We start from the raw sequence: 11,538 nt of genomic DNA on the forward strand, positions 1-11,538 counted from the left end.
ACAAGTAATGAAGTATGACCTCGAACCGATCTTGTTACTATGTTACTGGAACTCGTTTCATTCACAAACATAAAAAAAACTTGTTATTGAAGCAACTTCCTATGAATGTTTATTCAAATACAGTGTGGAGTTATAACTGCTCCACACCTTATCCTTTAAAGTAAATTAGAGAAGCCAGATTCATGCGTCATATATAAAAGAAATGAATTGTTAAAATCACAATAAGATCTACTCCATCCCACATAGCTCATAAGCTTCCATCTAGCTCAGAAAGTTATTGAATAGTGAGGATCTTTCTGGACATGACTTATCCAACACAGTCTTCAGATCTACATCTCTTATCTTCTCTAGGAGCTCATTTTCCAGAGGCTTGGGGACTTGCTGATACACATAATGCATGTAAGATGGCCTGAGAAAGCAATCCAACTAACCAGACTTAAAATGGAAAGTCTAACAGAAAAATAATCCACGTACCACTTTCAACCATAGTATGTAACTAGCACAATATGTGGCTTGTGCTTGGAAATCGTCAAAATCATTATCAACAAAAGATGAGCAGGAGAGGAAAAGACATAATTCATTCTGCAGAAAGGTGCCAGAGTCACGATACATGCTGACTCCCTCTTTGGAATGGTAGGATGCATCTCCAGAATTAGTTAGAAAGTTATTTATCCAGCACATGGAAAGGAAGCGACGATGAAGCCATAGAGCCTGTTCAAATTGAGCAACATTGAATGCCTAAACAAGAAAATTACTGAAGTAGAATAACGATGCATTCAAGGAACCATAACTATAAAATTTTATTCAGGGTTAAATATATTTTTAAGTCATTATAAAATTGTCAATTTTTGGTGTTAGTCCTTGATTAAATTTTATTCGTTTTTAGTCCGTATATTTAACAAAAGTAGTGTATTTTTAGTCACTCATATGATGATTAAAATTTGATAATTTTATATGGCTAAAATTATATTTAACTCATATCACTTTAGTGACTAATGAATAATGATGACCAATAATAAATTAATAACAAACACAGGCCACCTACCTCTCTTCCCAAATAACGTTTTATCAATGTTTCATTCCAATCAAGTTCATCCTGTCAAACCATAATTATCATAGTTAAAAGAACTAATTTATGGGCACTGATAGTAATATAAGGTGGCAAAAATGATCAGGATGATACAGAAATATCAGTTCTATTAGTCAATCTGCAGTTCTTTGTTTTCCCTTTCTAAATTTCTGTAAAGGAGACACACGCTACTTGATCTTTTCTGTGCAGTATGTGGTGAGCTGAATTTTTCAATGATAAAACATTGTCAAAACCAAGTCCTGACATAGAATGCAACTATCAAGACCATCACTTCAAGTAGCAAAGCATGTAAGCAAATATAACAAGGACTATTCAAATTGAAAACCATGAATCAAGCATATTTTGTAGGGTACCTAATGAAGAGAGAGCTTGTTTGGATGAGCTCACTAGTTTGCAAATCTTGCAAACATTTTTGGTTCCAACTTTATTTTGACGTTTGAGTTTTCAATTAAAAATTAGCTTTTAATATACATTAATACATCATACAGTACAAATACCAAATCAATTATTTAGTAAAATTTCATAACTCAAGTATATTGTAGCTTAAGTGTTTCAATGAAAAAGTTTTAACACTATCAAATTTCTCAATCATTTGGAGCTCATGTGATGCCATCAGGTTCCATTCCATTCTATTTTAAACAACCCCAAATAATGGCAGCCAGAAATTCAAATTGTAGAACGCATCATGTGATGCCACTACAACATCTCAGTAGCAGTAATCAGACTATGACAACAGTAGTGCAACCGAGACCACAGCCACTAGCTAATGTTATTCCATTTCATTCTACTCCATTCCATCTCTTTATATCAATCAAAATGTAATATGAAAGACTCAAAATAAAGAGCCTATGATCATGAACAATAAATGAGTGTAACTACTACCTTCAAGGCTTGAATAACGTTAGCATTATGACCACAAGTTACTGTTTCTTCCACAAAATTTTGCTCCTCCATGATTTTCAGCAATAATTGCTACAATATAATAATGTAAGTGATTGTCAAGACTGTAGAATCCCAAGTTTATCAAAGGACATATAGAACTATGATTTCTTACTCAAAAGGTATATAATTCATGGAACTATAACCATTCAGTATCAGGTTCAAACAAGAAATCAAAACTTACTCTGCGATAATGAAAGCAACAATTATCAGCAACATGCAGCGCAGCCCAACTTCTGCATTTCTTTAACTCGTACATCACCTAAATAAGTACAGCTTTAATTTACAAACTTCATGAGAAACCTTCACTGTGTCATTTACAAGGTAATATATTTCATTTGATGAAATTACTTTCGATGGAATGGAATGGAAAGGAAATACCAATGAAATTAAATGTTGAATTGTTGACTCCATGACTGCATTCCATTTTTATGTTTGATATGCTATAACTAAATAAGCTCGGCTCAGCTTAATTTGGGCTAACCATAATTATGTGTCAAGCAGGTATTGCGTGACTCATTTTAAGGAATACTTATTTATTCCTACAACTGTCAGAATGTTCAATCCCCTTCAAGTAGCTAACCAAACATGGGAATGAGCCCATTTTATCCAATTAAACATGGAATAATAAGATTAGTATATCCCATAGCTCCAACAACTACAGTAAACATAAAACTAAATATGAGTAAATGCGACAAGACATTTTCAAAAAGAGAAAACAACTATGTTGATATGTATATAATTTGGAGTTTAGGACTACATGTACAACCTTTAATGTATAATTGCTAGTGCATTTCATTATTTACCATGAAATTTGATCCAGAATTCATGTCATAATAACACTTACAACAAATAAAAATATCATATAATCAATATACCTGTTCAATAGTCATGCGTGGGATTAACCAGCAACGGTGATTCCATGCACGGTAATTCATTTTTGATCTCTGTAAATGATGGGGTACCAACAAGGAAAATGGATATTTAATTCAAACTAATGTTGTTCATCTGATATGACGTATTTAACATGACAAAAAGGTGAAGCATTATATAAATTTCCCCCTCAATCTTTTTTTCCTTCTTTAGGATAATGTTTTGGGATTATTTAATATTTACAGTACAAAATGGATTGAAATATCAAAGGTCTCAACAAGAAAATGCAAATGATGCATATGACAAATGTTGCAATAGAATATTATATATCCCCTGTATTGAACAAAGACCAGAAAAAAAGGAAAAGAAAAGCAACAATTATCCTTGTTATGAAGGCCCATCAAAATTATAAAAGCATAAAAATAATGTTTCCAAGTTAAAACAGTGTGCTGTTCTTGTACTGAAATTAGACCTCAGCTATTTTTTCCACCAGCTCAGATTCTTTTCCCAAAATCTCTTTGAAATTTGAACAGTTTGCAGAGATTGACTTGATCACCCACCGCCTAGATAAAATACTTCTATGCATTAGATTGTCATTCACGTTCAAAGCCTTAGGATCAATTAATATTCAAAACTCAAACCTATATAATATCTAGAAATCATTTATCCTTTTAGTGATGTGGACAAAGTCATAAGAAGCTTCACATTTATACCTATGATTCCAAGCTTGTTCGCTTTTGGGTGAATTTGAGAGAACAAGTTCTGACAGGAGAAGTTCATCTATAAACATTGAGAGCTGCTTCTTCTTGGACACTATTAACTTTCTGCAAAGTTAGGAACAAAAATCAAATTCCTACCATGTTTTCTCCATTTTTGTATCTTTTCGTGCCTTACAATTCTAGATGTAAAATGTCATTTTCAGTATATATATGCTAATGCCTATTACATTTTCAAAATCATAGAAAACAGAAAACAAAGTTAAATTAAGATCACAACTTCAAACTGTTATAAAATCACAAGGTCTTATATTTTTGCCAAATTGCCAACATTTTCTCAAAGCCTATAAACAAAAGCATATCACAAAATAAACTCAATTCAAGAAAGAAATTTTTTTACTCATATTTTGACTCCCAAACAAAAGACAGAATTACTAGAATCAACCCATCATTTATGATCAAATGCAGAATACCTAAACCCAGTAACCACTGGGGATATTTTCAATTTAAAAGCAAATAAGAAAACAGTCTAGTTGTGCTTTGAAACATTATTTTTAGCTAGGTTCAACAACAATTTTCAAATAACATATTAAAAGTTATCAAAATGCTAACCGCTTTCCCTTTATTCTTTTAAGATACAAATGAGAAGATATTACCCACAATCAAACGGGCCCTCATTTTACCTGGATTTCTAATATTGGAGGTAAAGATAACTGGAAGTACAATAACAAGTTAACAATAACAACCAAGCCTTCTCCTATGAGTTAGGGTTTCCTATTGAATCAAACAATGTCATTGTATTCTTAAATGAACCAAATCCTCAAAAAGTACATTTCGATATTGGTCATTTCAATCAGTGGTTTCACCTAGAGTATTTCTAGGTCTCCCTCTCTCTAACTACATGGCTATCCTACTTACTCAAGCAATCAGCTTTCCACATGACCAAACCATTTTCGGTGAGATTCCATCATCTTTTCCTCAATAGATGCTATCCCTATTTTCTCTTCAATGCATTCATTACAAATCCTATCTTTTATATTCCTTCATACACTGCAACATATTGAGCAACACTGAGCTTATGCTCTTCCTGACTCTTTACCACCTATCATTTAGTACGATATAGTATCACAGGTCTGATGGCCATTTGGTAAAATTTCCTGTTAGGTTAAAAGGGACCTTTCAATCATATAAATGAACGGAAATATAATGTTGTTTGGACAATTGGACACAGGAAAATGCTACCAAATAAATCAGTAATTATGAGCAGTTGAAAACAACATATTGGAATCAGTCAACTAATGATGTTTAGTTATAGATGCCAACGACAGAAGCATAAAATATGATCGAAATAAAAGAGGAGGACCTGCAATTCCAAGCAGTCATAAAATCACAGCTTAGCAGCAGAAGAGACTTGCTGCTTCTCAGAAGTAGACTGTCAAGATGGCTACAAGATGAAGAGGCAGGTAAACAAATGTCAACTTTGTCAGATTGATTGCCACATATCCTGTATTGTTTAAATGTAGTCATAAATGCATGTTTAGCAGCTCTATACAAAGGTAAAAGAACATCAGTTGAAATTCCCAATTTATGATCTCTGTTCCAGAAAATTAGACTGTCTTGTTTGGAAGATTCCTCAAAGCCTACAATCCTGTCTGATGAGTGATGAATAGCACCAACAAATAAATTAGATGAAATGCCTGATTCTTCATGGAGCAAGGAAAACTGGGATGGATGAATATAGCCCAGCTCATCACTGGATCCAAAAGCATGAGAAACATATTAAAAAGAGGCAACACAACATAGTTCATTCAAGTAACAAAGAATTAAGATTGACCTCAACCAAGGCATTGCTAACAAGGTGTTACTCTAACAATCAAAGATATATCTTATAATAATTTGTATCATCAGGTTATATATTATTATATTTTGTTTCATCCAGAGACTTCATATGAGTGATGTTCACAAAACTTACTAAAAAAATAGAATTATTTTTTTATCGAAACTACAGAAACTACTGTTAAGCAATTATCAGGGCAAGTCTTACATCAGTTTGTGAGCATAAATCATTAAATCTTACATTAGAGCATCAGATTCAAGGATGTCCTCCAACTGATGCAAGAGATCCATTGGGTCCCTTTTAGAATTAAACTCTTCACTCATATTTGCTATCTTGAATCATGCCAAAGGTACCAACTTCGAACAAAACAAAAAGATGGGATCAATAGCCAAATCAATCTAATTAAATAATAAGTGTCAAACTCATTGCATTAAAAAAGAAACTCTGTGGCTTTGCAGATAATAAAGTAAACAATAACAATCAATCAATCCATTTCATTTAACAAATAGATGTATCAGTTACATAGTTCATGACACATTTTCAAAAGTAAGTTTTGAAGTCCTTTGGCAACTACAAGGTTAAAACACAACAAACCTTACCAATCTGAAAAAAACAAAAATGGCAAAAAACCCAGTATATCTGTCTTAAATATGTATGTGTGTGTGATAAGAAGAATTAGCCTCAAATTCCAGCCAGAAATTGCAGCAATAACCCAGTAACAAGAACCTACTAAGTAAAAGATTTGGACATTTAAGAATTAGCCTCAAACTCCATTTCTAGACATGAAATACATCTCATACATTCCTCAAAGCATCACCATTTCCTCTTTTCTAAGGCAAACCAAGCCAAAACCATGACCCTTGTGCACCAGTGCAGTAAGGTCTCTCTAAGGCATTTTCACAAACAGGCCATAGGCAGTACCAAGATCGCCCCTTCTAACTTGCCTGAACAAGACCCAGATGGGATTATTTACACGTGAAGTTAATGTCTAAAAAAACAAAAAAAAAAGTGACCCTACTTTCCTTTGGAGAAAAAGGGTCATCATTGTCATTTAAAAATAAAGCCTTGTTTGATTTACAGTTAAAAAATTACATTTTTCAATGAAAAATGTAAGTTCAATGAAAAATTTACGATTCAGATTATTTTTTTATGCTTATCAATCATGTTCAACCATTTAAAATCAATCCTTCTTAATTCTAAACTAAAGTAACACTAATTAGTCAAGCTAATTGAAGAGAAATAAAAACAGCTTACAGAAAAAACCAAAAGTGAAAGGGAGTGATGCAATTGCAAAGGGAATGAGACTATTAATATGAATCAAAGTTTGTGTTTAGAAGAATTACCAATTGCCCTGTGATCCCTCCTCAACCGTCATGCCAAACATCAAAGTGTGTGAAATCGCGTTACTATTTATTCTTATAATAAAATAGTTAACTAATAATTGTTCGAGTAATTAATAATTCACTCAATTCGATCCACTTCTTATCAATTAATGTTAACACGTCCACAATTATATATAAAAAGAAATTATTCAAATATTTTTTTATTAAAAACTATAATATTTAATAATATTAAAGGATTAAATTATATTATTTTTAATACAAATTTACTACATATAATGTTTTATATCAATTAATCAAATTTTCTCTTAAATATTTTAAATTTATATTATTTTCTCATTTCCCCAACGTTGACAAATCCTTGTGCAATATATGAAAGATTGCTACTCATAATTTTGTTCCTTGATTTTATTTTATTTTTCCATCATTTTTAAAAGTGACAATATTAAGAACTAATCAATTTCGTAATAATCCACTTCAATTATATTTTTATTTAATTTTCTCTTTCTCTTATCCATTAAATTTATATTTTTATGACCATTCACTATCATCAATTAATATCTTCAACTCCTAGTGCTTAACATGCAAAAATAATAAAGCATATCGATTTTAAACTTCAATTTCAAATTTCAAATTTAAACATTCTTTATTATTTTGTTACACAAATATAAATTTAAAATATAACTATTCATTTGTTCTAAATTCTAACAACTTCTCCCCATTAAACCTTCCCCACCTTAACTTTTGATAATAAATGTGTTTAGGTAGGAGGAATTGAAAAAAAGGCAGGAAAGGTTTCTCAATCAACTTCAATCTCAAAATATAAAGAGTATAGATGCATTCTTTCTCCTTTCCACCATTTCATTGATTTATTTTTTCTTATATTAATATTAAATTCTTATTTTGTTTTTAGGATTTAACATCTCTTGTACATTATCAAAGGATCTTTGATTTATTTGTTAATTCTTCAATTTATATTTTTTACTTAGATTTTGCCTTTCATTAAATGACTTTAGTTTTTATGGTTTCCTCTCTTCATTTTTTTATTATTTTATATGTTGTATTATAATGTTTTCTTCAATCAAGAGTTGTGAAAAGGTAAGTTTTTTGTTCTTATTAATCAAAATCAACAATAAAGAGAGGGGAAACAAAGCAAAAGAACTCTTTTATTTAATAAAATTCAATAACAAAAATAAAATTACATTTTTAATATGATAATTATTAAAATGCTCGTATATTACACGGTCAATAAACTAGTTTGAGTGCATATACGGCAATTTTATTTAAATAATGCAATTTTAAAAATTATTTCTAAAAATAAAGTTAATTAAAAACTATTTTTCTGTCTGGAGCTTTTTTTTGCTATGTAAAGGAGTGTATCAGAGGTTTACAGACAATACTGTTTTTTTATTATTTTTTAAAATAGTCGCACATATCTAGTTGATACTCACTCCAATGACACGTGTCAAGCGCAGAACTAGTATCTCACTTTTTTGGACGATAGTGCTATTTTTACTTTTGCAGCGATATTACTATCTCCATATCAGGTCCGATACTAAGCAAGATGTTGATACGTGCATTAATTTAAAAAATATTAAAAATTATAATTTAAAAATATTTAAATTTATAAATTTAAGATTATAAATTTAAAAAATACTTAAGATTTAAATTTAAAATATTTAAAATTATGATTTTTAAAAAATTAAAATTATGAATTTCAAAATAACACGAGACTGCAAGCAATAATTCAACTAATCATGTAATTTTAGCTCTTAAAAAATTAGAAAAAAATTTCATAACTTGATTTAAAATAAGGTACTTGCTGTTTTTTTTCTCCATACTAATGGTGTTAATTAACGAACAAAATCTATATATTATTTTTCTAAGAGAAATTTAATATTACGATAAATAATTCTGGAACAACAAATAATGAAGATTATAAATTTCAAAATAAAATTATGAATAATAAAAAATTAATTTTAATTATAGTATTAATTTTTAGTTAAAAAATTAGTTAAATAAAAAAAATTAGACATAACATCCATAAAAATAAAAATTTAATTTATAATTATCTGACTTATTTAAATAATAAATTTTTAAAATTTTATTAGAAATCATAAGATATTTATTTTAATTTTAGTATTAATTATTACTAAAGATAATCTTAATTATCTTTTATATTCATATTTTTAAAATTTAAAATTTTAATTTTTTAAATCATAATTTTAAATATTTATAAATTTAAATCGTAAGTATTTTTTAAATTTATAATCTTAAATTTATAAATTTAAATATTTTTAAATTATAATTTTTAATATTTTTTAAACTAATGCCACTGTTAACATCTTAGTATCGGACCCGATACGAAAATAGCAGTATCGCTGCAAAAGTAGAGATAGCATTATCATCCCAAAAAGTAAGATACTAGTTCTGCGCTTGACACTTGTCATTACTGGAGTGGGTATCGACTTGATATATGCGATATTATTTAAAAAAAATAAAAATAGTATCATCCGTAAATCTCTAATACACTTTTTTATGTAGAAAAAAAAAGTCTCAGACACAGAAAAATAATTTTAATTAATCTTATTTTTAGAAATAGTTTTTAAAATTATATTATTTAAATAAAATTGCCTGCATATACAAGTTTTGTCAATAAAAAATCTAAAGACATAACGAGTTGCTAAGAAAATAAGGGGAAACAAAAGAAATAAAGTAAAAATAAAAAAATAAAAAATCAAAGTCAAACAAAATAGAAGAAGAAATTCTCTACTCACGATGAATATGATAATAACCCTAAATTGTACATTAAGAAAGATGACAGAACTCAGAGAATGGAAAGAAATTAATAAATTTTAAAAAAATACAGATAAAATTGAAAAAAAACTTATTACATTTGAATTACACTGTGACTTTATAATTTATGAGAATGTAATTAACTAATTAAATATTAAGTATCAACAATATAATAAGATCCTAATTAATTTCTATTGACCAAAAACCACCCACAATGAAAAAATGCTACATAAGAATTTAACAAACCCAACATGAACTATTTTACTTCAAAAAATACTGAATTTTTAAGTAATTAAGAGATACTTTAATACTCATGATAATTGAATATGTTGATATAGACTTAGAATGAGAATTTAGGTATAGATGAGTGTTATTAAATGAGAAATAGAAACTCAAAGAGCAAATAAGCCCAATTATTGACTCACAAGCAAATATTTATATACATTTCTCTGTGCAGATACAACCCCTCAAACTTTAGAAGAGAAAACTTTAGATTTAAATATTTTCTTTATATTTAAAATGCAATTTTAAAAAATGTATATACAGAAAAAATAAAAAGTAAAGTAAAAGATAATAATTGTAATAGGAGTTAAATTTTGTTTCAATTGCAAAGCTAATAAATTTTTTCTCATGAATTATAAAAAATTATGTTTCTCTATATTTTAAGAAGTTCTTCATTTAACTTTGTTATTTTTAGCTTATAAAAGAAGTTTTATTTAATTTTTATATTCATTTTTTATAAGAAATTTTCAAAAAAATTATCTGTTTATATATATATATATATAAACTTCTTTAAAATCTTATCCAAACTGAGTCCTACACCACCTTCAAGCCATTAAGTAGTTTTGCCTTAACAATGTAGTGACTAGTTACTTCTTAAATTGCTAGACAAAGAACCTTGGGTATATTAATTCTATAACTTGAAAGCAATTTAAGCTTATAAGATACCATCCCAAGCTTTTCCAAAATTGAAATGAGCCAAAGTATTTTATGGGCTGATTTTCAGTTAATATGTCATATTATTATTTATTGCATATGAAACTGCAATTAAGCTTGAGGAAGATCAACTCACCAACAGAAAAAAATGACAACTTAACACTTCTTGTTAACAAAACCTTTCATTTGTTCATGGGTCTTCAACAAATGATGTTTTAACTACCTAAGTGCTTCATCATAATCCTATGTTTGTTTTTTTTAACAATTACTTCTGTTTTTTTGCCATACACTAAATAATCAATGTAGTTCCCATTTAGATAAGAAAAGAGGTATTGTAACACAATTTTGCTCAAGGAAATCATATGACCAATTATTTGATTATTCAGAAGCTTAGTTTAACCTTCAAAATTTAGATTATATGAAAAAATTATTTTAAGATATCCTTCCAAAAATACCCAAATAAACTTTATCAATCATTAATTGTAGACATATGAATGTCATTCGACTTGACTTCTTCCTTTGCAAAGATTTTAACCACTATTTTTGAAAAATAAATCTTCTATAATTTTGATGCGAACTGCAATATAAAATTAGTGTATTTTTTTCATTTTCTTTTAGACAAAAATTTATTCACTTAAATGAAAATAAATTGTAGACCACAGTTTCTGCAAAAGAATCATTATTTTTATTGTATAAGAATAGTTGAAAAGGATAATGTAAACATTTTGATAATCTACTCACTACAATTAATACAGTGTCACATCTACTCAACATTTATTTTATTTTTTATTTTGATGACATTATTCGTAATTAAAAAGTATTTTAAATATGACATAGACAATTTTTCATATCATAAATTTTTATTAATTGTCAATGATTATAAATATTTTCATAAAATACATGATAAACAAAACTTTTTATTTGTTGATAGTTACTTGTCAATGCTTACAAAACTATTCTTGAAATATAAAGTAATTTTTTGAAAAAGCTTTAGTTATTGTTCTAATCAAT

General features: G+C 28.3%; 1 protein-coding gene across 2 annotated transcripts; it reads right to left on the bottom strand.

Annotated features, from left to right (window-relative positions):
• Positions 1-177: 177 nt before the first annotated feature.
• LOC113849929 (protein prenyltransferase alpha subunit repeat-containing protein 1-B) lies at positions 178-6,834 on the bottom strand. 2 transcript variants are annotated; one of them, XM_027480180.1, is made up of 11 exons: positions 6,799-6,834; positions 5,696-5,811; positions 4,982-5,371; positions 3,616-3,726; positions 3,375-3,465; positions 2,908-2,976; positions 2,214-2,291; positions 1,973-2,062; positions 1,046-1,096; positions 475-711; positions 178-381 (listed from the first exon to the last, which is right to left on the bottom strand). In XM_027480180.1, exons 2-11 carry the CDS (start codon positions 5,776-5,778, stop codon positions 262-264), a joined length of 1,320 nt encoding a protein of 439 aa, XP_027335981.1. In that variant the 5' UTR covers positions 5,779-5,811; positions 6,799-6,834; the 3' UTR covers positions 178-261. The 2 variants fall into 2 exon arrangements, with proteins under 2 accessions (XP_027335981.1, XP_027335982.1); XM_027480181.1 differs by lacking the exon at positions 6,799-6,834 and adding an exon at positions 6,710-6,741.
• Positions 6,835-11,538: the final 4,704 nt, after the last annotated feature.

This window comes from Abrus precatorius, unplaced genomic scaffold (assembly GCF_003935025.1).
Source record: "Abrus precatorius isolate BTA unplaced genomic scaffold, Abrus_2018 Scaffold9, whole genome shotgun sequence".
Classification (NCBI taxonomy): Eukaryota; Viridiplantae; Streptophyta; class Magnoliopsida; order Fabales; family Fabaceae; genus Abrus; species Abrus precatorius.

Bases quoted from the DNA above. Each gene is read 5' to 3' on its own strand.
- LOC113849929 (XM_027480180.1), bottom strand. From the start codon at position 5,778: ATGAGTGAAGAGTTTAATTCTAAAAGGGACCCAATGGATCTCTTGCAT. The intron at 5,372-5,695 runs GTAAGATTTAAT...TTTTGGATCCAG, and splicing joins CTTGAATCTGATGCTCTAAT to TGATGAGCTGGGCTATATTC. The intron at 3,466-3,615 runs GTATAAATGTGA...TATTTTATCTAG, and splicing joins GAACAAGCTTGGAATCATAG to GCGGTGGGTGATCAAGTCAA.